Source organism: Notechis scutatus, chromosome 5 (assembly GCF_049901735.1).
Source record: "Notechis scutatus isolate UNSWTSFEM ecotype Mainland chromosome 5, rNotScu1.2, whole genome shotgun sequence".
Taxonomy (NCBI): Eukaryota; Metazoa; Chordata; class Lepidosauria; order Squamata; family Elapidae; genus Notechis; species Notechis scutatus.
The window spans coordinates 68,599,584-68,626,235 of record NC_142013.1 but is presented as its reverse complement, the minus strand read 5'-3'; the positions used below and the strand labels follow the sequence as shown (position 1 = coordinate 68,626,235).

The 26,652-nt window shown below is 38.6% G+C and overlaps 1 protein-coding gene across 2 annotated transcripts in view; it reads left to right on the top strand.

Annotated features, from left to right (window-relative positions):
- The window catches only part of SMS (spermine synthase), a 76,426-nt gene that overhangs the window by 26,750 nt on the left and 23,024 nt on the right, over positions 1-26,652 (top strand). For both annotated transcript variants that reach the window (XM_087966928.1, XM_087966927.1), the window contains exons 3-7: positions 5,175-5,265; positions 8,960-9,024; positions 21,508-21,683; positions 22,757-22,913; positions 24,150-24,237. In XM_087966928.1, the coding sequence (XP_087823054.1) occupies positions 5,175-5,265; positions 8,960-9,024; positions 21,508-21,683; positions 22,757-22,913; positions 24,150-24,237 (577 nt within the window). The remainder of the gene's footprint in view (positions 1-5,174; positions 5,266-8,959; positions 9,025-21,507; positions 21,684-22,756; positions 22,914-24,149; positions 24,238-26,652) is intronic.

The window sequence follows — 26,652 nt, the reverse complement described above, 5'->3', positions numbered from 1 at the left end:
TAAGTGGAGCCATCCGCCCCTTTGTCATAAAATCTCGTATAGGGGTGCCCCATGGAGAGCTGGAGACCATAATAGACACCGGATGCACCTGGTGCTTAATCAGCTCTCAGACCGTGCAAAATTTAGAGATAAAAACAATAATTCTGAAACACTCCATCCGCTTTGAACAAGTAGATAATTCACTTATTGGGGGAGAGCCAGCGACTTTAGTCACAGAACTTCTAAACCTGGGGATGGTGTGGTACTTGGAACTGATACGATTTGTTGACGCCCCAAAAATGACTGAAGCCCTCATTCTCGGCTTGGCTTGGCTAGACAAATAGGCCCCCACCATTACCTGGGAAGATGGCTACCGTAAGTTAAGGATAGGCATAGGCCCCTTGCCTCCCCATATACAATATGAGAGCCAGCCACCTTTGGGACCCAGAGATTGCAGTCAGAAGGGGGGAGTGGCCTGCACAATGGAGGGACTGCCTGGTTGCCTGCAGATACCCAAAGAATACCAGGACTTAGCAGAGGTATTTAGTGAAGATGAGTCCAATGTACTGCCGCTCCTGACCCACTGACTGCACAATAGAATTCATCCCAGGGGCAAAACTATGAAAGCCAAAAATGTACACAATGACCCCTAAAGAAATGGATGAATTGAAGAAGTACATTGATGCCAACTTAGCGAGAGGATTCATCCAGCCAGCAAAATCGCAGGTCCCCATATTGTTTAAAGAGAAGAAAGATGGCAGGTGATTTTTGCGGGAAAAACACTGTTTGTGTACAAAATACCTACCCCACCCCCCTCATGAAAGACATGCTCAACCATCTGGTGAAGGGTAAGGTGTTTATCAATCTAGACCTATTACCATGTGCAGATAAAAGAGGGAGACAAATGGAAGACTGCATTCAATTGCTTGTTAGGCAGTTTCCAGTTTAAAGTCATGCCTTTTGGGCTACAAGGAGCCCCCTACATGAACACCTATGCAAGGGGTCTTCATTTATTTGTACGACATTCTCATCTTCAGTGAGACAATGGAGGAGAACATTAAACTAGTGTGACAAGTGTTAAAAAATCCTTGTGCTAAGCTTTATGCCAAGCTGTCAAGTTCCATAAGACTTCCCTGGGCTACCAAGTGTCAAACGAGGGAATTGAAATTGGTTAGAGCTGTGCTGGACTGGCAGCCTTATCGCACCTGGAAACAACTTCAAAGTTTCCTGGGTTTTGCAAACTTCTACTGGCAGTTCATTCCTGCATTTGCTGAGATAGCCTTACTACTAACTGAGCTGTTAAAAACCAGGGGGACCGACCCTAAGCCCAAACCCAACCAACCACTGAACTGAACACTTGAATGTCAACGAGCTTTTGAGAAGTCGAAGGGACTGTTCTCTAAAGAGCCAATCCTGCTATACCCTGACCCTGACTGGCTGTTTGTAGTGCAAGCGGATGCCAGCGATGTCACTGCCTCAGTGCTTCTGCAGGAAAACTCCCTGGGCCAGCTGCAACTCTGCGCTTATGTGTCCAAAAAGCTTACCGACACTGAGAGACAATGGGCTATCTGGGAGAAAGAGGCCTTCACGGTCAGGTGGGCTGTCCTCTCTTGGAGCATTTCTCGGAGGGCAGCAAAGTGCCTTTTGAAGTCTGGACTGATCACAAAAACCTAGAGGCACTGAAGACTCTGAGAAAATTAAGCAAGTCCACTGAGCACAATACTTTAAACACTTCAACTTTGAACTGAAGCATATCCCAGGTGAGAAGAATAAGTTGGCTGATGCTCTGTCAAGGAAACCTCAATTTAACAGCTAATAGGAGGAAGTAGTACATGCAGTCGTACCCCAATCTCAGCCAGCTGCTCAAGTCACCACCCAAAGCCTAGCCAGGAGTCAGGACGACCGCATGGTAGACCTGATCACTGCAGAGATGAAGACTGCGCTCCATGCTGACCAATGGCTAAAAGATAACCTTAACATCCTAACACTACGAGGTGGGTTAGCTTGGAAGGGATCTAAGTTGTACGTTCCTGCCAGCCTGAGGCTGAAAGTACTTCAACGTAGTCAATTCCTGGTTGGCTGGTCACTTTGGATTCCTAAAGATCCTCCGTTTAGTGAGGAGGCAGTTTTGGTGGCCGAAGATGAAAGCAGATGCGGAGGACTATGTAAAAAACTACTCCACATGCGCTGCCATGAAAACACAACTGGGGAAGCTGCCTGGTCTGCTCCAGCCAGTAGCTGATCCCAGCCTCCATGGGATGAAATAGCCATGGACTTTATAGTCAAACTCCCATAGAGTGGTGGAAATACCGTCATTTGGACAGTGGTTGATTTGTTTTCTAAGAAAGCACATTTCACTGTTTGCTCTGGGTACCATCAGCTAAGAGATTAGTAAAAATATTTATCAAACAGATTTTAGGCTGCATGGAGTGCCGCAGTGGATTATTTCTGATCAGGGTGTCCAGCTCTGGAGGGAGTTCCTATGGTCTGTTGAGTCCTCTCAGGGGCTGAGTTCTGCTTTTCATCTGAGCATGAACAGAGCTGCAGAACGGATGAACACCATGGTGGAACAGTATCTGAGATGATTACGAGGAAGAAAATTGGGCCGACCTGCTACCTTTCGTGGAAGTAGCCTACAACAACACAGTCAAAAGTAGCACAGGCTTAACCCCTTTCCAAGTCACCAGCAGAATGGACTTTATGCTTATGCCTGAGCTACCTAGAGCTACCTAGAGCAGGGGTCGCCAACCTTTTGAACCTCAGGGACCACCAAACTCGTACTTTTAAATCCTGAGGACCACTAATATGATTTTTTTTAAAAAAATATAATATATTTAATCTAAAAATTATTTTTATATTAGATATAAATTTAATATTAAAAGTTAAATTTTAATATATACATAAATATAAAAATGCTTATTTAATTATAACAAAATCGTAAGTGTTTAATCATAACTGGGGCAGAGCGAAGGGAAAGGAGGGGCCTCTCTCATCCTTTGTGGGGAAAGAGGGAGGTTTTAATACCTGCTGGGTTTCAAAAGAAGCCACATGGTGCCTGGAGGCTGGGAAGATCTGGACAGGGAGGAACCGGCTACCCCTCAAACGGAAGAAAAGCAGAGCCCCCCACCCCCAATCTGGTCTCCTTTCATTTCATATCTCCTCCAAGTTAGAGGAAACCTCTCCCTCCTTTGCCAAGTGTGGCTGCTTGGAGTTGGGGGAGGGAAGGAGGGCCGGGCTGGAAGCACCGAGGAAGATGGACTCCTAATAACCAGGTAACATTTCCCCCCTTCGGCCTCCACACAAGAAGAGGACTGAGGCCAAGTTCCAGATTTCTCCTGCCGCTTCCAAGCAGAGAAGGGTCCCGCCCTGTGTGAAGGCTGAAGGGGAGGTGTCCAGCCCAGAAAAGCTCGAGCTCTCGCCTGCACAAACAGGCTGGTTATTAGGAGTCTGCCTTCCTCGGCACTCTTGGTCTGGGCATTTGGTCTTTCCCCTCCCCCGCCCCATGCCAAAGGAAAGCCAGCCGGGCTTCTCCTTCCCTCTTACCCTTCCCCTTGTTCTCTTCCCCCCACTCAATCCTACTTCGGGACAGAGGAAAGTGCGCTGGAAACATGTGTTGGCATTTCCAACATGCATTTCTCTGGCGCTTGCCCACAATTCTTTGCATTCCTCCAGGCCTGGCTTGCTGAGGGGGGAGAGCAGCCCTGACATCTCTGCTGCTCCCTCCCCAGCCATCGCTGCCCGGGGAAAGCACAGGAAAAGAAAGTGAGCAGAAACATAGTTCTCGCTGGGGTAAAGAGTGGAGATTGGGGAAGGCATAGGCAACAAAAAGTGGTGCTTTTCAAAGGTGGCAGCTTCCATTTCTTGCCTGTGCCTTCCTCGATCTCACCTCTTTCACCCCAGCGAGAGCTATGTTTCTGCTCGCTTTTTCTGTGCCTTCCCCGGGCAGCAGTAGGGGTGGGGGTGGGGTCAGCAGAGCAGAGCAGAGCGCCGAGAGGGACAAGAAAACTGCTGCCGCCGTGTCCCATTCCAGACCTCTGAACTGGATGGTGAGTGCAGACTTCCCACTCCATCCTCTTCCACCACCACTAGCTGGTACTTTTCCTGCCCTGAGCTGTTCCTTCAGCCCGCGACCATCGAGGAAGAGCCCAGGCCAGAAGAGGCAAGCTGGAAGGTGTGGGAGTGCTGCACAAATGCAAGTAGTATGGCGCTCCTGCACCTTCCAGCCATCTCCAACACTGCTTCAGCCCTTCTGTGCCGCCAGCCCCCTCTTGCTGCAACAGGACCACTACCTCGTCCTGGCCGTGAGGATGTGAATGACTTTAGGAACGTAATGGCTCAGAAACAAATCGTATTTCATTAACAAAGTTGTATGTTTCTGGAACCATGGGTATTCTGGCCCAGATGTTTTCAAAGATCAGTTTATGTTTTGTTTTAATTTGAAGGATTGATTGATTGATTGGCTATCTGGATTTAAAGGGCCACTAAACAAAAACAATGTGTTCTCACAGTGTACAACAAAAAGAATAAATTAAATATATAATAACACATTAAAAAATCAACCACTATATAAAATTTTGATTGAACTCAGTAATTAATCAAAACAATCCATTGAAGTATTAATCAAATACCGGAGGAAAAGTGATATTTTATTTTCAAAGACCCCTATTGCTCCCTATAGCTTAACATACAGAGAAAGTTAGCTGTTTTTGGAGTACTGATAACAATATAATCCCAATATATGATATATAGATTCTTTAGATATTTATTAACACTATTTGAAAGTTGATAAATATTTACAAAATATTAAGCTAGCATACAAAAAAAGGCAGTAAAATACCCAGATGGCCATCTTTCAATAAACACTCAAAGAATTGTTGACCCAGAAGAGCAAGTAACAGTTTTGATGGTAGCAATTTTTCGGTTGTTGCAGAAGAAATAATTATTTAAAATAAAGACGAATTATTACCAGTCTGATCTCCAGGTGACATCTTTGGCCAAGTTATTTGAGAACTTTTAAGAGTCAGATCTGTCTAAAAAAGGAAGGGAATTTAATTTTTTAATTAGAACACTAACTTGCTGTGCAGATAAGAAATGTATTCTTTAGCATATATAATTCTTATAATTCTTATTAAATTAGAGTTTTATTTAGTAAATTAAATTCTGGCTTTATACTTTCTTTTCTTTTTATTGTCTAGCTTTGCGAATCTGAGAATTTATCCTCATGGTTTGGTTTTGATTGATGTGCAGAGTTGCAATGATTTGAATGAGAGAGAAGAAACAGAACAGGTGGGTACATATTAATTTTTATTAATAATTAATTTTATTAAAAGAGGAAATAAAATATTTTATACATTTTTAGCTGACCTTTTCCCTCATTTGTCATACATGTATCATATTTACAGTGATAAATTGTAAATTGAACCATGTGAAGTCTTTTAGCAGAGCCAGTTTGGAGTAGTTTTTAAACATCAGGCTTGGCTAATACATCAGACCATGAGTTCTAGTTCCGCCTTAGCTATCTAGGTAGCCTTGAGCCAGTCACTTTCTCAGCTCTTGGTAGCAAGCAATGGCAAGCCACTTCTGAAAAACCTGCTAAGAACAGGATCTTTTCCAAACTATCTGAGAGTCTAAGCTAGGAGTCAGTGCTGACTTAAAGCCAGCAAAAAAAAATCTCTCCAAGTAACAAATGTGAGAGTTTAGATGTTGATTATTAAACTTAAATCCTTCTAGCCACAAACCTTATCTGATTTGGTTTTCATGCAAAGGGTAATCATATAAAAGTATCTATTTATTGATTTTTGTCAATAATGATTATCAATTTAGTTTTGACAGCATTTCCTTTTCTTCCTGCCTGCCTTTAATATTTTTGGCTTACTGTCCATTGTTTTCTGTGTTTTTTATAACATTGTTTATACTTAAAGAGAATAATAGAATGATGGGTGAGTAAGTAGGTAGGCACCTAGGTGGATAATAGGTACATAGCCTGTCACAGTGGTTATAGTTTTCTGGTATCAGATGGTGCACGTTTCTGAATATAGTTGCTAAAAGAGAGCAGCAAGGAAGAGCTATTAAGCTTGTGTTTTCTTGGTCATTTGGGTGACTAATATGTGAAAATAGTCTTTTGCTATGATGCAACATGTTTTTAACTTTTTATTTTAATTTAAAAATATTATTGCAAAAAATTAAAGAACAATAAGGAAATCAAAAAGGAAAAAAAAGATTAAAAATGTACAGATGAATAAATTGAATTTACAGATATAGAAATTAAAGTTTTTCAGAAGTTCATTGACTAGGTGTAATATATCATTTTTAAAATACTAAAATCAGTATCTCTAAACAATATAAATATCAGAAATAGTAATTTAAAATTTAAGTTATGCAACTGAAATGGTAAGACTTATATACAGGTGAAACTCAAAAAATTAGAATATCGTGCAAAAGTTCATTTATTTCAGTAATGCAACTTAAAAGGTGAACCTAATATATGAGATAGACTCATTACATGCAAAGCAAGATAGGTCAAGCCATGATTTGCCATAATTGAGATGATTATGGCTTACAGCTCATGAAAACCCCAAATACACAATCTCAGAAAAGTAGAATATTGTGAAAAGGTTCAATATTCTAGGCTCAAAGTGTCCCACTCTAATCAGCTAATTTAAGCCATAATACCTGCAAAGGGTTCCTGAGCCTATAAATGGTCTCTCAGTCTGGTTCAGTAGGAAGCACAATCATGGGAAAAACTGCTGACCTGACAGTTGTGCAGAAAACCATCACTGGAAGGTGTCATTGAGATGATTATGGCTTACATTGACACCCTCCATAGGGAGGGAAAGCCTCAAAAGGTAATTGCAAAAGAGGTTGGATGTTCCCAAAGTGCTGTATCAAAGCACATTAATAGAAAGTTATGTGGAAGGGAAAAGTGTGGAAGAAAAAGGTGCACAAGCAGCAGGGATGACCACAGCCTGGAGAGAATTGTCAGGAAAAGACCATTCAAAAGTGTTGGGGACTTTCACAAGGAGTGGACTGAGGCTGGAGTCAGTGCATCAAGAGCCACCACACACAGATGGATTCTGGACATGGGCTTCAAATGATGTATTCCTCTTGTCAAGCCGCTCCTGAACAACAAACAACGTCAGAAGCATCTTACCTGGGCTAAAGAAAAACAGACCTGGTCTGTTGCTCAGTGGTCCACAGTCCTCTTTTCTGATGAGGGCAACTTTTGCATCTCATTTGGAAACCAAGGACCCAGAGTCTGAAGGAAGAATGGAGAGGCACACACTGCAAGATGCTTGAAGTCCAGTGTGAAGTTTCCACAGTGTATTGATTTGGGGAGCCATGTCATCTGCTGGTGTTGGTCCACTGTGCTTCATTAAGTCCAGGGTCAATGCAGCCGTCTACCAGGAGATTTTGGAGCACTTCATGCTTCCTTCTGCAGACCAGCTTTATGGGGATGTTGACTTCATTTTCCAGCAGGACTTGGCACCTGCCCACACTGCCAAAAGCACCAAAACCTGGTTCAATGACCATGGAATTACTGTGCTTGATTGGCCAGCAAACTCACCTGACCTGAACCCCATAGAGAATCTATGGGGCATTGCCAAGAGAAAGATGAGAGACATGAGACCGAACAATGCAGAAGAGCTGAAGGCTGCTATTGAAGCATCCTGGTCATCCATAACACCTCAGCAGTGCCACAGGCTGATAAGCTTCCATAACATGCCGCATTGAGGCAATAATTGCTGCAAAAGGGGCCCAAACCAAGTACTGAGTACATATGCATGCTTATACTTTTCAGAGGTCTTATATTGTTCTATGTACAATCCTTGTTTTATTGTTTGCATGTAATATTCGAATTTTCTGAGATCGTGGATTTGGGGTTTTCATGAGCTGTAAGCCATAATCATCACAATTATGAGAAATCACAGCTTGAACTATCTTGCTTTGCATGTAATGAGTCTATCTCATATATTAATTTCACCTTTTAAGTTGCATTACTGAAATAAATGAACTTTTGCATGATATTCTAATTTTTCGAGTTTCACCTGTAAAGAGAAGCTCTCAATGAATATGGTTCAGTTCTCTATATAAAATTATAATCTGGAGTTAAATTCTTTGCAGGATTTATTTTTACATACTCTCACAGTTTAGCTATTCTTTCACAGAGAGGATTTTAAAGTCTCTTTCATAGCCTTTGAGAATGAAGTTAAAATGATATAAATAATGGAACCTAATTAGATGAGTTATTAAAAAAAGATGAGTTAGACTTACTATTATTCCAACAGAAAAACACATGAGTTATTCAGATAATTTTAAGGATTTGCTTAAAACATTTAGCATCAGTTTCGTTCAATTTCAGTTCATTATAGCCAATACCTAACATATATGTAAAAAACAAAAACAAGTAAAAACATAAGCAGATGTAATAATCAAGTTTATTATATTTTTTACTGTGAGTCTCTTTCCATAATATTGAAGTTAGATAACAAGCCTTCATAAATATTACAAATTATATAAAAGACCTTGTCAATAAGAAGGAAATAAAAATATTTATAAATAAATAAATATATCAGATTTTTTGCTAAAAATGGAAAATAAATTAGAAGAATGATGATAAAACTACAAGGCTACAAGGTTATGCATCACCATTTAATTCAGAATTTTGTGGTGGGAAATTGGAATATAAATCAAATAATGCAAACTATTTATTACTAACATTTTTTTAATTGTTTACTGAAAACTTTGTTTCACTGAACCACATAAAGAAAAGTGGGCAAAATTTCAGCTTTGCTTTAGTATGCGTATAAAAATCTGTATTTGAAGTAATGTTCAAGAAGATGTTCTGGAACTTGAACATAAGCTATACAAAGTCGATTGAATAATAAAAATGATGCATATATTTGTAATAATTAGAGTGGTATCAAATTCTTAAGTCTAATATGTTTTACTATGGTTTATACACATATATGTTTTCCTGCAGCTTCTAAATAAAGTAGAAGAAAAAATGAAAGAATTATTTCATAAAAGTATCAAAAGGATAAAGCGGTAAGGAAGTTTGTGCTTTCATACATCTCTTAAATATGAGTAAGAGTGAAGGACATGACTGAATAAATTACTCTGAAATAGTAATAGTTAAACTTTTATGCAGTATAGAGCTTTTATGCAGTGGTAATTATTGAGGTATTCCCCATTAGGAGAATGAGGGCACTCAGGGAAACGTAGTAAGAGTGGTATTGAACAACACACAACCAGCATACATATACACTGAATACTAAAATGTAGGTTTTACTTCCAGTAAACGGGTAAACAAAGTCCAACAAACAGTCCATATCATACACGGTTAAAGCAGGTAGTATTCAGGTAGTCCAGGGATAATCCAAAAACGAAGTCCAGTATCATAAACAAAGTTCAGTAAACGGAGTTTGCTAACAGTTTGCAAGACTCACAGCAATCCAAGCAGAACGACGTTCAGGCAAAAGGCAATAGGAAAATGCAAGAGGAGAACAAACCAGGTTTCTGGCTCCATCTTATGGCCGTCGGAGGAACCTCAGCCAATCACAATTACAGCATTCTCTTAAAGATACAACAGTATTAAATGACTATCCTGTTTTATATATTGCCAATCCAACTGTTAGGTGACTATCATTCCTAACATTCTCCCTTTTGGGTAGGACAATATATAAAACCTTACAGTTTAAGTCCATATTCCTCACAGCAAGCCTTATGTTTTACAGTGCCTTGGGCTTTCGTAAAATGGTCTGCAGTGTTATTCTCTGACATGCAATACTCCAGTGTAATCATTTTACTTTGAACACATTGTCAGACATTTAGATATCGTACATTGGTGTGTTTTGATCTTGTCTTTACAGCGAGATTGGAAGCCATCTGAATTGCTGATTGATTATCTTCATATACAACTATAGGTTTATTTACATTAATTCCCATGTCTACCATTAGTTGTTTATAACATACTAAGTCTGTACATAATAGAGACAAACATGAGAATTCCGCCTCCATTGTTGATAAGCTTAAATGTTTTTGTCAAATAGACCGCCATCCAATTAACACCTTTCCTAATAATACTACAGTACCTGACATTGATTTACGTGTAGGTACATCTTTAGCGAAACTTGCATGGGCATATGCAGTTAAACTTAGTTCATCCTTAGGCTCCAAATATAATGCATAATGCATCGTTTGTTTAAGATATCTCAACACACGCTTAGCAGCTTGCCAGTGCCTTTCAGTAGGCTCAGAGTTAAACCTGGCTAATTGGTTGACACTATATGCTATGTCTGGCCTAGACCAATTACTTAGATAGGATAAGCTATCAATCAATGATTGATAAATATCTTTATCAAAAACAGGACTTTGCACATTGTTAGGGTTTGGGAATTAACCCCTAGAAGAGTATTGCAGCAGTAGTCAAGCCAGGAAGCTAAACGAGAGTGGAAGGGCCCCAGAGTATACACACACTGAACACAAACACTGTTTGTAGTTTAAATAGTTTTTAATCCAGTTAGAGTTTAAGCATTGTCATTCAGTCCATTAAGTCATTCACAGTATTTCCATCCAGTAAGACTCACTAGTATAGTCCAAATTAAGAGTCCTTGCAATATCTTTATCAGCCGATAAAGATATCTTCTCCTCCTCGGTTTCACTCTCCAGAGAAACAAACGCTGGATATTCAGCAAACAGTAGCAAACAAAAACAGTTCAGTCACAGGCACTCACAGTCAGTAATCACAGTTAGTCGCAGCAGCACACAGTAACAGTTACAGCTAGTAAGCTTTCCAGCTTCTAATGCTTCCTTATATTGTAACTTCTAACCGCACCCTTAATCGGCTAATTGCCTGCTGCATTTTGCTTAAAGTGATAAGCACTTAAACCATGATATCTAAGTTTTATATATTTATTCACCCAAACCATATTTGGTATCAATGTTATACCTAACATACTCCCCTTTTGGGTGAAATAAATATATAATACCTTACAATCTAATCCCATATTTTCACAACTCTCCTGGTGCTTACTGGCACCTTGGGCTTTAGTAAAATTATCAGCTAAATTGTCCTCCGACATACAGTACTCTAGCTGAATCATCTTACTTCTTACAGATTGTCTCACGTTTAGGTATCTTAGATCTGTATGTTTGCTCCTTGTTTTTACTCCAATATTTGTGGCCATTTGAATTGCTGCCTGATTATCTTCATGTATAATTATAGGATAATCTACTGTTATACCTATATCAATTAACATTTGTTTATACATTATTAATTCTGTACATAACAATGATAAACAGGAGAATTCTGCCTCCATAGTAGACAAACTTATATGCTGTTGTCTTATTGACTTCCAGCCTATTAATGTATTACCCAGCATTATGGCTGTTCCTGAAGTCGACTTTCTAGTGTCTCTTTCTGATGCAAAGCTAGCATCTGCATAAGCACTCAAAATTAAATCACCCTTTGGTTCTAAATACAATGAATAATTCATTGTCTTTTTAAGATATCTTAATATCCTCTTAGCTGCAATCCAGTGTCTTTCACATGGTGCAGAATTGAATCTAGCCAACTGATTCACGCAGTACGAAATATCTGGTCTAGACCAATTACTAATATAACTCAAACTACCAATTAAAGATTGATAAATCACCTTATCAAACTCGGGCTTTGTACATCAGTGTTGCTAAACTCCTGACTCATTGGAGTCTTAGCTGGCTTACAAAGCTCCATCTTGTAATCTTTTAGTAATTTGCTTATCTTATCTTCCTGAGATATCTTAAAACCTTTTCGTGTTTTCTTTATATTCAAACCGAGATACTTCTTTATCTCCCCTAATTGCTTGATCTTTATTCTCTTTCCTAATGATGCTATTATTTTATTTGCTTCATCATTAGTTTCAGTTATCAATGCAATGTCATCTGTGAATAGTAATAATAATGATACTTTCCCATTTGTCTCCCTCTTAAACAGACATGGATCGGCTAAACCAGCTTTAAATCCTATATTGTCTAGTTCCTTTACAATATACTGGTTCCATTCATAGCCTGATTGTTTAAGACCATAGAGACTTTTCTTTAACAACCAACAATCATTATTATCCTTACTTTCACTTTTAATACCAACAGGTTTTTCATATAAATAATATGTTTTAATGGGGCGTGCAAGTAAGCAGTTTCCACATCTAAATGGTTAACTATATAGTTTTTACTAGCTGCCCACACTAAGGCTGCCCTCAAGGTTGCTGCCTTAAGACTAGGTGCAAACACCTCATCATAGTCATTAGCATTCTGCCTAAAACCTTGGGCTACTAACCTTGCCTTATGGATTAAATTACCATCTTTATCTATTTTTACCTTAAATATCCATTTGCAGCCAATGGATTTCTTTCCTACAGGTAATTTGGCATTTTCATACACCTTCATATCACTTAATGAATTCAGTTCCTTATTCATTGCTGCATACCATTTTTCTTTTTCCTTATTAGGATACTTTTTAATTTCTTCTACAGAATTAGGAACTTGATTAATCTGGCACACTGTGTTAGCCTGGTACCTATCAGGCGGTCTAGATACACGTGTAGTTCTTCTGGGAATTACAGGGCTTACAGGAGGACTTTGTTGAACTACTACCTGTTCATCTTCCTCATCCTGTTCAGCTATTGAATCTGTTTCTTCCTCTATGGGCACTATTTCATCCTGTATTTGTCTCTTTACTTTATTTTTAAAGTTACAGGGATAACTAATGGGATTTCTATAGGATTCAATAATTACATCTTTATTGGCATCCTGTTCTAATTTCTCCCATCCTTCATGTTCTAGAAATTGGGCACTAGCACTACATAACACTTTAGATGTGCCTTTCTCCCAAAATCTATATGCCCTATGGTTTGCCTGATAACCAACGAAGAAAAATCTTTTAGCTCTATGTTGCCCTTTTTTTCTGAGTTGTGCAGGAATATGCACCCATGCTGGTGCACCAAATGTGTGCAGGTAACTTAGATCAGGTTTCCTGCCATGCCATCTGGTAAATGGTATTTCACCTGTTGTTGTATTAACAACGTTGTTCAATATGTTATTAGCACACATTGTAGCCTCCCCCACAAAGAATCAGGTAACCCAGAATCATTTAACATTGTTCTAACCATTGCCTGTAGTGTTTGGCCTCTTCTTTCAATAAAAGCGTTATGTTCTGGCCTGTATGGAGCAGACTTCTTATGCTCTATTCCAGCTATCTTAAGTCTGTTCTGGAATTTGTTATTAATAAATTCCGTGCCATTATCTGTCACCAGGGTTATCAGTTTACGTTTAGACTTTCTTTCAGCAAACCTAAGCCAATTGAAAAAATGTTGATATGTTTCAGTTTTGCTTTTCATTAAATAGCAAAACCCATATCTAGAATAATGGTCCATAATGCTCAGTATATATCTAGCACCCCCATACTGGGTTTCTTTGGACCTATTATGTCTGCAAATACTACATCTAAAGGTTCTTTTGTTTTGAAACCATTTAGCCTATTTGCAGGCAATACTTTGCTCTTATCTTCACAGCAAACATTACAACGCAAATATTTATCACAAGGTTTTAACCTTATTCCTTCAGATAACTCAACTGTACGTTTTAGCATTTTAAAATTTACATGCCCCAAACGCCTATGCAATAAATGGATACATTCTTCATGAGGCTTTATATTATTAAATACAGTCTGAGCCTCCCTTTCTTACTATTATCTAATACATATAATGTTCCATTTAAAGCTGCAGTTACCCTTTTGTTATCTTTTTCAATTATGCAATTATTATCTTTAAAAGTAATTACATAACCTAATTTATCTAATACCCTTACTGAAAGCAAATTAAACTTTAGTTGCGGTACATACAACATTTTTATATCCTGGTTTATGTACGGACAACGTGCAAAACCTTGACCTTTCGCTTTCAGGTTCCAGCCGTTAGCAAGAGATATATGTTGAGAGCTTGTAGACATTTTTATAAATTTTGTCTTATCTCTTGTGATGCAGTGGGATGCGCCACTGTCAACCACCCATAAATTATTCTTCATCAGAGTTGCTAAACGTGGCTAGTTCAAATGCTTTCTTTGGCTTTTTACATTCTGGCTTTTTCTCTTTTTGCAGAATCTTGCCAAATGTCCTCTGCCTCCACAATTAAAACACTTTTAATTGTGTATGCTGTTGAAGATAAATTCTCTTCTTCCAGGTGCTTTACTTTGCTTTGCTGGTTTCTTTCAAGCTTTGAAGATAATTTCTCTTCTTTCTTATCTTCTCTCAGCTCGTCACGCTCACGCCTTCTTCTGGCTTCTTCTAGTAGCCTGCCTGTAATGTCGGTTAATGAGAGGCTTTCTTTTGGCAATACTTCCAACGAAGTCACATAGTCATCATAGCTTTGATCTAATGAAGATAATATTATGTAGACTTGTTGCAGTTCATTAAATATAAGCTCTTTTTCTTGCAAATCTTGAAAAATGCTCTTCATACAGTTTAAATGAACTAACATATCTCCATTCCTCTGAAGATGCGTTCGAAAAAGCTTCCGTGTAAGATTTATATGTGCTCCTACACTGTCCCGAACATAAATCTTCCTGAGGTTCTCCCAGCAGTTTGCAGCATTTTCTTCTCCACGAATATGGACAAGCTGCTGATCACAGAGAGTCAGTCCTATGATGCATAAAGCCTGCTCATTCTTCAGTTTAAAGTCTTGTAACTTTTCTTTATCATCATCATTAGCAGGATCCCAGCTACTCACATCTGGTGGGTTTGCTATAATGTCCCACAAACCTTCTCTGCGTAGAAGTAAACTACATTTCATTGACCATGAAACATAGTTTGTTCCATCCAGCCTGGATATCATGGACAGTTGTGACAAATTTACTTGTGCCATTACTCTTCAGATATTTTGACTATTTTAAACTAATTAAAACAGTTTGTTTTTACAGTAATGTGCAACTCACACCAACTCTCTCTGCTATATCCTGGTTAGTTAGACTATGCTGCTGGGCCCATAACCAATGTTAGGGTTTGGGAATTAACCCCTAGAAGAGTATTGCAGCAGTAGTCAAGCCAGGAAGCTAAACGAGAGTGGAAGGGCCCCAGAGTATACACACACTGAACACAAACACTGTTTGTAGTTTAAATAGTTTTTAATCCAGTTAGAGTTTAAGCATTGTCATTCAGTCCATTAAGTCATTCACAGTATTTCCATCCAGTAAGACTCACTAGTATAGTCCAAATTAAGAGTCCTTGCAATATCTTTATCAGCCGATAAAGATATCTTCTCCTCCTCCGGTTTCACTCTCCAGAGAAACAAACGCTGGATATTCAGCAAACAGTAGCAAACAAAAACAGTTCAGTCACAGGCACTCACAGTCAGTAATCACAGTTAGTCGCAGCAGCACACAGTAACAGTTACAGCTAGTAAGCTTTCCAGCTTCTAATGCTTCCTTATATTGTAACTTCTAACCGCACCCTTAATCGGCTAATTGCCTGCTGCATTTTGCTTAAAGTGATAAGCACTTAAACCATGATATCTAAGTTTTATATATTTATTCACCCAAACCATATTTGGTATCAATGTTATACCTAACACACATCACTGTGGCTAAACTCCTGGCTCATTGGCATCTTAGCCAGCTTACAAAGTTCCATTTTAAAGTTCTTCAGTAACTGGTTAATTTTATCTGCCTGTGAGATTTTGTAGCCTCCCTTAGTTTTATCTATTTTCAAACCAATATACTATTTAATCTCACCTAAATGTTTTATTTTAAATTTCTTTTCTAACAGTGAAATAATCCCAATAGCTTCTTGATCAGTCTTAGTGATTAATGCAATGTCATCAGTGAACAATAGCAACAATGAAATTATACCATCACTTTCCTTTTTGAATAAACATGGATCAGCCATGCCAGCTACAAAACCTATCTTTGTTAATTCCTTCACTATGCATTGGTTCCATTCATAGCCTGATTGCTTCAAGCCATATAGACTCTTTTTTAATCTCCAGCAATCAGTTTTGTTATCAGTTTTTATCCCCAAAGGCTTCTTTAAATATATAGTATGTTGCAACGGTGCATGAAGATATGCCGTCTCCACATCTAAATGGTTTATTGTGTATTTATTTTTAGCTGCCCACACTAATGCTGCTCATAATGTGGTAGCCTTCAGACTAGGTGCAAACACCTCGTCATAGTCGTTGGCTGACTGATTGAACCCTTGTGCTACTAACCTGGCTTTATGGGTAACAGTCCCATCCACACCTGTCTTAATTTTATAAATCCACTTACTCCCTATGGCATGCTTACCCGGTGGTAACCTGACATTTTCATATACCTGCAAACTTTGTAAAGATTTCAGTTCCTTATCCATTGCTTCCTGCCAAGCAGCCTGATCCTTAGCAGGATACAGTTTCAGTTAATTATAGTTATTAGGAACTGTATTTACTTGGCATACTATACTAGCCTGATATCTATCTGGTGGTTGTGTTACACGGGTTGAACGTCTAGGTAACTCAGGGCTTACTGGTGGACTCTTCTGTTCCATCTGCTCCTGTTCTTCTACCTCCTCCTGTGCCTGTTCTTCTCTTTAATGGCGATTGATAGTTTTACTATCTCATCATTAGGGACTACTTGGGTGTCGATAACAACATTGTTGGATTCCTGTTCTAGTTTATGCCACTCAACGTGCTCAAGAAATTTAGCACTAGCGCTACAGTAAATATTAGCTGTGCCTTGATCCCAGAATCTAAACAATCTATGGTTGGCCTCATAATTTACGAAAAATAATTTCCTAGCTCTATGTTGCCCTTTAAGTCTTACTTGTGAGGGAATATGCACCCATGCTGGAGTTCCAAATGTGTGTAGATAACTTATATTTGGTTTTCTGCCATGCCAATGAGTGAATGGCAATTCACCAGTTGTTGTATTCACCACATTGTTTAACACATGGTTGCTACACATTATGGCTTCACCCCAATGTTTCAGGCAAATCTGAATCAGATAACATAGTGCGAGCCATGGCTTGTAATGTTTGCCCCCTTCATTCTATAAACAAATTATGTTGTGGCCTGTAAGGTGCAGAACGGTTATGCTTGATACCAGCCAATTTTAACATTGTTTAATAAACTCAGTCCCGTTATCTGTAACTAAAGTAATTACCTTATAACTCATTTTTCTCTCAGCAAATCTTAGCCAGTTAAAGAAATGTTGGAACGTTTCTGTTTTATTTTTCATTAGATAGCAGAAACCGTACCGTGAGTAATGGTCCATTATACTCAAAACATAGCAGGCACCTCCCAAACTGGGTTTCTTAAGACCAATTATGTCAGCAAAAACAACCTCTAAATGTTCTTTGGTCTTAAATCCATTCAGTCTGTTTTCTGGAGTAACCTTGCTTTTCTCCTGGCTACAGGCATTGCAGTTTAAATACTTGCTACAGGGTTTTAATTTTACTCCCTCTGACAATTTAACAGTTTGTTTCAGCATTTTGAAATTAATGTGCCCAAGACGTCTATGCAGTAAATGTATACATTCGTCATGTGGCTTAACATTGTTATAAACCGAGTTTGCCATCTCCAGCTGGTCATCATGTATCACATATAAATCATTCTCTAAAGTAGCAGTAACACTTTTACCCTGTTTCTCTATTATACAGTTATCTCCCCTAAAGGTTACTACATAACCAAGATTAACTAAAGCCCTTACTGATAACAAATTAAATTTCAGTTTAGGTACATATAACATAGATAAATGCTCATTTACACATGAACAATATGCAGTACCTTCACCAGATATTTTCATTTTCCATCCATTTGCCAATGATACATGTTGCTTACTCATAGACATCTTTACAAACCTCTCTCTATTTCTAGTAATGCACTGCGATGCTCCACTATCAACAACCCACAAATCATGGTTTACAGTTGAATTGCTAGACATAGCTAAATTAACATTCTTCTTAGCCTTCTGGTGATTACCAGTATTCTGTCATTTCCCCTTCTTACAGAATCTAGCTATATCTCCCTTAGCTCCACAAGAAAAACATTTCCTAGCAGTTTTGGCAGTTGAAAACAAATCCTCTTCTTGTGGTTGTTTCTCTCTCAGTTGGTCTCTATCCAACCTTCTTGCCTCTTCTAATAATCGTCCAGTTATGTCAGTTAATTTCAGTTCATTTCTGGTCAGGACTTTCAGTGAAGATACGTAATTATCATAAGTTTCATCCAATGAGGAAAGAATGATGTAAACCTGATGCAGCTCTGAAAAAATCAGTTCCTTTTCATGTAGCTCTTGAAAAGTTCTTTTCATTAAGTTCAAATGAGCTAACATATCTCCACCTTTCAGAAGACGTGCTCTAAACCAGGGATCCCCAACCTTTTCGACGCCGCGGCCCGGTTCCGGCGTCAGCTGAAGGCGCCGCTTGCCGGTTCCGCGTCAGCTGGGCGCCGCCATTTTTTACGAAAAATCACTTCCGGTGATGTCACGAGAGCGATTTTCGTCAAAAATAATGGCGCCACGCTTTCGATGAGCTTTCGGGTAGAAATGGCTTTCTACCCGGAAAAGCTCACGAAGCTTATGGCGCCGCCATCTTTTTGACGAAAAATTGCTTTTTACCAAAAAAGATGGCGGCGCCCAGCAACCAGCGAAGCCCGGTAAGGCTTGTTCAGCGGACGGTGCCGGTCCGTGGACCGCAGTTGGGGACCCTGCTCTAAACAGTTTACGTGTAAGATGTATGTGTGCACCTACACTGTCACGAACATAAATCTTCTTCAAATTCTCCCAACACCTAGCAGCAGACGCTTCTCCACGAATAGGGACTAGCTGCTGGTCACTCAGTGTTAGTCCAATTATACAAAGAGCTCATTCGTTGTTCCGTTTAAAGTCAGCTAACTTTTTGGCATCGTCCTCATTATTTGGATCCTAAGCATTACTGAACTGATCCTGAACTGCAGCCCATAACCCTTCCCTATGCAGAAGTAGACTGCACTTCATAGACCAGGAAACATAGTTTGTTCCATCCAACCGGGTTATCATTGATAGATTTGTTGACGGGTCTTGTGCCATCTTTACCATGACAGTAACCCACAATTAAACAGTAAACAGCTGTCTGTATATGGTACTGCGTATTCACACTAACTCAGTTATCTGAGTCTGGTATGGCCTGGGCCCATAACCAGTGTTGAGGTATTCCCCATTAGGAGAATGAGTGCACTCAGGGAAATGTAATGAGAGTGGTGTTGAATAACACATGACCAGCATACATATACACTGAATAGTAAAATGTAGGTTTTACTTCCAGTAAACAGGTAAACAAAGTCCAACAAACAGTCGAAATCATACACGGTTAAAGCAGGTAGTATTCAATACAATCAGTCCAGGGATAATCCAAAAACGAAGTCCAGTATCATAAACCAAGTTCAGTAAACGGAGTTTGCTAACAGTTTGCAAGACTCACAGCAATCCAAGCAGAATGACATTCAGGCAAAAGGCAATAGGAAAATGCAAGAGGAGAATAAACCAGGTTTCTGGCTCCATCTTATGGCTGTCGGAGGAACCTCAGCCAATCACAATTACAGCATTCTCTTAAAGATACAGCAGTATTAAATGACTATCCTGGTTTATATATTGCCAACCCAACTGTTAGGTGACTGTCATTCCTAATAGTAATATTATTTAGTTAGCTAATATTGAAGGATAGACTTATAAGTTGATTATTTCCATGTATTTAAATTAAAGGAAAGCAACCCAAAATTCTTATAATAATTTTTATTAAAGTTTACAAATAACTAATACAAACTAAGAAGAATATAAAAAGTAAAACTTTAAAATTAAAAGCATGAAGAAAAAAAACAAGAAAATATGTATTAAAAAATAGTTCAACCCTTCCTCATAACAAATACAACTTCAGTAACTTATCACCTCTGAGATATCAATAAAATATCTCTTATGTATGAATGTATACTGTATATACTATATATTAATCTAGATCAAATAAGTCCACTTTATATTTCTTACACTTAGTTTTAATCTTTAATTGATCTTGAATCCCGTCAAATAATGTCCCACAAGTTGATTTCTTATTTTTTTTCTTTGTGTCCTGTCAGAAACTCCTTCACAAGTATATCCCCCTTAATTTTTTAGACAACAGGCAATTTCATTTGTAAATGCAGTGTGGCATCATTTCCCATATTTTTGTTGTCTGGCATTTTAAAATCCACTTTCAGGTCCATATTCAAATCAGCCTCCGATTCTATTTAATCTAGTAAAATCTGTTCCTCATCTATAGCATCTTTTAAATCCAATTTTATAGTAACAGACAATTTTTAGAGTAATTTCTGAGCTTATTGTTCCCAAGTATCCTTGAATTCTTCCATAATCAAATAATATTACTTCGTTGAATTAATGAGTCTCTACTGCTTTTAATTGTAAACCTTAGTTCTCCCTGGTTCCCTCTAGTCAAGGGGTCCCCAACCTGGTCCACGTCCCATTACCAGACCCCAGACTAATCACTGGGCCACATGAAGGGCCTCCGTGCACACAGCCCCATTCACACAAGTGATGTTGTGGGTGCTCATGGCTTCACTTGTACTCACATCACAGATGTGGATCTACTTGTGCGAGCGTCATCATGGAAACTCACAGCCCCATTCGTGCTCATGTCGTTGTGGGCGCTCGCAGATCCACTCATGCAATGTCATCATGAGCTCTCACTGCCCCACTCTCAAGCATTGTGGGCGCTCTGAGCCCCACTCGCACTTGTGGATCCATTCTTGTGAGCGTTGTCACCAGTGCTCACAACTGCAGTTATGCAAGCGTGGGTGCTCTTGCACGAGCATCACCACAAACATTGTGGGTGCTTGTGCACACACACACATGTACTTTCCCCTCCTTTTTTACCGAATATGTTATGAATATATGATAATTTTAATTAGAATTAGTAAAAATAAGATTTTTTTCTTTACTATTATCCGTGATCAAGAAAATATTATTCATTTAATTTCCTATCTTTCTTACATTGTAGTATTAATAGCACTTAGAACAAACAGATAGAATTCTCTGGCAATCTATTTAATACTATATATCCCGACTTAGAAATAGTAGTTTATATGGATACATATAGTTGGTGAAGTCCTATTGTGCAGAAACATTAATAGTTAATATATGTTTACATACATGCAAAAAAATAGAAATATGCTGGAAATTAGAAAATAGATTTCTGAAGAGAATTTAATATATGTTTAGATATTTTAGAATTAAATGTAAATTTAGAATGTAAAAAACTTTAATTCATTTTCTTTACTATTTTCTAATTTCCAGCACTGAAATTAGAAAGTAATAAAGAAAATGTACTAAATGTATTAATTTATTTATTAATTTAAAATATGTATTTTGCTTGTAGCATTGGCTTGTCTATCTATTCATACATAATAGTCCCTTTAGGAAGCTGTTATTTAAGGTTGTCTGACAAGAATAAAATGTGTCCTTCCTTCCTTCCTTCCCTTCCTCCCTCCCTCCCTCTTTCAGCTTGCCAGTCATTATGAGAGGGGATGCCATTGATAGATACTGGCCTACAGCAGATGGGCGATTGGTGGAATATGACATAGATGAAGTTGTATATGACGAAGAATCAGCTTATCAGAATATTAAAATTTTACATTCAAAACAATTTGGAAATATTCTTATCCTCAGTGGGGATGTTAGTGAGTATTATCAGTTTAAAATAAAATACATGCATTTGCTATTGAATCAGGCTGAAAAAGTTTCTAAATTGCCAGACTAAATACAACCCATAATCCATGGCTTATTAAGGGTTTGGAATTGCCTATTTCTAGGATTATTGTTCTTAAATTGCTAAACATTCTGTGTGAGAATTAATTGATATTTTATTCATGAAAGAAAGGATTGTTAGATGCTTGTCACATTTTTTTTCTTGGATGATATGAAATAAAATATAAATATAATTGTAGTGATATACAATTACACTTTATTGATTTTATTATATTAAGGTTAATTGTAAAATAATGTAACATTCTTACCTGAGATATGATGGCTGATTGAATTATGTGAACAAATTTCTCTTGGGTGACAGAAAAGGGTTCCGACCGATTTAATATGAGGTTGTAGTAAGCATATAGCTTATGTAGTTCAGGCAAAAGATCTACCCCTGTTTCAAATTTCTACTGCAGTCCTTGATTTACAACAGTTTGTTTAGTGATTGTTTGAACTTACAACACTGACAAAAAATAACTTACGACTGTTTTCACAGTTATGACCATTGTGGCATTTCCATGGTCTGATCAAAATTAAGGTGTTTAGCAACTAGTTCATGTTTATGATGGTTGTAGTGTCCCGGGATCATGTGATCACCTTTTGCAAACTTTGAACAAGCAGTCAGTGGGGAATCCAGATTCACTTTAAGAACCATGTTACTAACTTAACAACTATAGTAATTCACTTAACAACTGTGCCAAAAAAGGTCATAAAATGGAGCAAAAATTCATTTAACAAATGTCTCACTTAGCAACAGAACTTATGGGCTCAATTGAAGTTGTAAGTCGAAGACTACATATAGTTATAAAATTATCTTTAGAAATTTGTTAATTTCTAAAGGATGAATGTAAGACTAACCAACTATAAATATATATAATATTCATTGTATAATATCAATTGTCAGTTAACTGATTAGTTATAAGTATCAAAATGGTTATTGTTATGAAAAGGTTTTATTTTTATGTTTGTGTATATTCATAAGTTTGTTTTTCTGCTTTTTAAGATCTGGCAGAAAGTGACCTAGCATATACAAAAGCTATAATGGGGAGTGGAAAAGAGGATTACACCAATAAAGAAGTGCTCATTCTTGGAGGTGGTGATGGAGGAATATTGTATGAAATTGTCAAAATGAAACCAAAGATGGTCACCATGGTAGAGATATCCTTTTGATATGAACCTTAGTCATTAATATAAAAACAAAAATCTTCATCCCATTCTATCTGGAGCAAAGATTATTGGTTTATTATTTATCTTGATTCCTTAGTTTAGAGCATTATTTAAAACTTTGTCCATTACCTATCTTAAATCTGGTTCAAATTGTATATAGCATTTTATAATTCAGTTGAAGATTTGCTACTTTTAAAATTGTTGTAATTAAGAATTTCTGATGACCATACAATTTTTTGTGTGTAAAATACATCTTTAAATATACTATAATAGAGTTTTGTTCAGGCAGCTAAGGTTTGCTTTACTCTAGTGGTCCCCAACCTTTCTGGCTTTGTGGACTAGCAGTGAGGGTGAGTGGAGAGGGGATGGTTCCCACATAAGAGCAGGCGAGCTTGAGCTCACCCACCATTTCTACAGCCTGGTACTAAGCCCGGGGTTGGGGACCCCTGTTTTACTCTATCTGGCAAGGAGAGGGAATCTACAGTGATGGCCATCATATCTGCCAGTGGTTCAGTTCTAAAGATGGATTATACAATTGGATAAAATATGTCAAAGGATTATAATAAATATATGTGCATTTCTAAGAATGTTTTCATTTCAATTTTTAATCTATTTTAGGGGTGTCAAATTCAAGGCCCACGGGCTGGATTCAGCCCACGGGGTTCTTAAAACTGGCTCACAGGGCCGGCCTGGAATTAGCAAAGGATTGACCTGTAGTGCCTCTAGCAGCCAAAGAAGGTTGGGGGGACTGCACATGGCTCCCCGTGCCCCCTTTTCAATTTGGACTGCCTTCAGCACTCTGCTGGCCAAAATGGAGCTTGGGGGGGCGCACACAGCTCCCTCGTGCCCTATTTTCAGCCTGGGCGGCCTTCAACACCCTGCCAGCCAAAACTTCACCCCATTTTGGCCAGCAGCTTGCCGCAGGAGGCCATCCAGGCTGAAAACGAGGCATGGGGGGACCAGCAGGGTGCTTCAGGAGTTGTCTGTCCAGTCTCCCCCTACCCCCCCCTGCCCAGCTCACGGAGAAGTGCAATGCTGATCAGGCCCTAGATGAAATCCAGTTTGACACCCCTGATTTATTTGGCTCTAGGAAACTGTCAACTTATTAATGTTTTAGTGGTATGTTCGTTATACAATTTAGACTTTTCAAGACAGAAACAAAGAACATTATGAAGAATGTTATAATAAAACAAAATGAGTTATTTCATTCTTATTAGTATCAAAAACATTGACCAAATGGTGATTGATGGGTGTCGAAAATATATGCGTAAAACATGTGGAGATGTCTTGGACAATCTAAAAGGAGAATGCTATCAGGTATATATTTTATTTATAGTATTATCTAATTTTCTCATAAAAGTTTGTTTCTGGTACATAGAAATAAGTTCAATTATATGTTTTTGCTTTTAATATCTAAAGCCAATTTTGTCAGTATTTTTGTTCTATTATCAATACTAGTAGCGATATGAGGTAATGGTATGAATTGTATATAATTGCAGGATGTCCTTAAAATAGAGATAACTCTAATTTAATACAGCTAATACTATTTTAACTATGCAGAAGGTTGAAACCACAGGGTTTTTTGGTTTGATTTCAATTGCCACTTTGTTGTGGGGGAACAAAGGGAATAGTATGCTGTTCAACATTAGTGACTTTTAAATCTTGTAAATGAGTGAATGATAAATGAAATATTTTTGGAATAGGAGATGCTTTGATTGAAACATTGATGTTTTGTTACTAATAATAACAAGGTATATTTATTCTTGTCTGTCATGTTTTATGACTGTATGTGTCAAAGTTCCTACTGATGAACCCAACCAAGCCAGCAATTCGAGATGATCAGATCTCTTTAAGCATAACTTTATTGAATACATCATTTCAGCATGCATGTAGCAAAACCAACTCTAACTAGTTCCTGGGGTTTTCGGCTAATTAAAGAGTGAATTCTTTCCTCCCCTACTTTGACCAGGTCACATTGTCCAATTAGGTGTTCTGGTGACACTATGGCAACTCCTTCAGGCTCTTGCCAAACATCTGTTGAGATGATCTTGGTTCCCACAGGACGATTTCTTGTTGTCTGGGCTGGCATTCTAAACCTCTCCCCCCCACCCCCTCCAATAGTCTGGCAATCTGAGAAATGAAAAGATGGCTGCGACAGCAAGTTTCCTGCTTCCAGTTTCTAAGTTTGACATTCGGACCCCTTAGAAAGTGAGAAGCACCTGCAAAATATTAAGTACACATGTTAGTTACTTCACGGTTTCCTTGGCCTCTAGGAAGGAGTCCTTGGCTTCTGGGGATATTTCTCATGGAATTTCTCTACTAATCTGTCCTCATGTTCTGAGCTTTTACACATCTGGCTTTTGACATTGGATACCCCTTCCACTGGACTAGGTATTGGAGTTTTCCCCTTGAATAGTCTGGAGTCCAGAATTGATTTGACCTCATAGTGTTTCTTCTTCTTCCCCCCTCCCCCAATGATTGGACCTGGGCCAATTCTAGCCACTAGTCTTAGCTCAGATCCTACTACTGGCTTAAGCAGACTACAGTGGAACACAGGATGCACTTTTCCTAATAAGTGGGGTAATTTTATCTTTATTGTGACTTAGTTTATGACCTTTACTATGGGGAAGGATCCTATATACTTTGAACCCAGCTCCTTGCAAAGTAGTTTCAGCTTTAGATACTTGGTAGACAAATATACTTTCTCTCCATGTGGAATGATTTCTGGAGTGAGTGTGTCTGAACTTGCTGACTTTTGGTTGTTTTTGCTAGGGTTTGCTTTACATTACCCCAGGCATTTTGGAGGGAACCCACAAACTCTGTCAAACTTACTGACAAAGGGGTTCCTTAGGGTACTCTAGCATAGGCATGAAGTCTACCCCTGTAGCTACTTTAAAAGGGATGAGTCCCATGCTGCTATGCACTGCATTATTGTAGGCAACCTCAACAAATAGCAAAAGGTCTGCCCAGTTAGATTGCTAATAGTTGACATAGCAACACAGGTATTGTTCCATCATCGCATTCACTCATTTCGCGGCACCATTCGTGTTCAGATGAAATACCGAGCTAAGCCCTTGGGAGGATCCTATTAGTTTTACGAACTCCCTCCAGAACTTAGTGGTGAATTGGACCCCCTGATCCGAGATGATATGCTTCAGCACCCTGTGCAATTAGCAAATGTGTTGAAGAAACATTTTAGCCAATCTCTGGGGGGTGGGAGGCTCGAGCAGGCGATAAAGTGAGCTTGCTTGGAAAACAAGTCTATTACTGTCCAAATCACAGTGTTTCCCCCACTCTCTAGGAGCTCGACTATGAAGTCCATCGTGATATCTTTCCAGGGTGGAGTGGCTCTGTCAAGTTGCAGTAAGCCTGGGCTCTTCCCTGCTCTTTTTTTCATTGCCGCATACACCAGGCAACTTTTCACATAGCTCTCTGTGGAGTAGTGTGATTCAAATAATTTAACAATCAGTTCTCTACCCTAATGACCAGCTGGGGTAGGCGTGGCTGGGTAGGCATATCCAAATTGACGTCACTCATGTCGAGGGGCACCTTGCCTCGCTCTGCTTGCCTGACCTCCCGAGTTCTTATGGTCTTTGTCTAATAATTTATCTACTACTAGTGTCTGGTTGATTATCTAATTCCTGCCTGTCTTTCTGGATTTGGAACTCCCATAGATTCTTAGCTCTAGTATTCTCCACGATCTTCTGTGGAAACTCCTTGACGGCTGGCTGG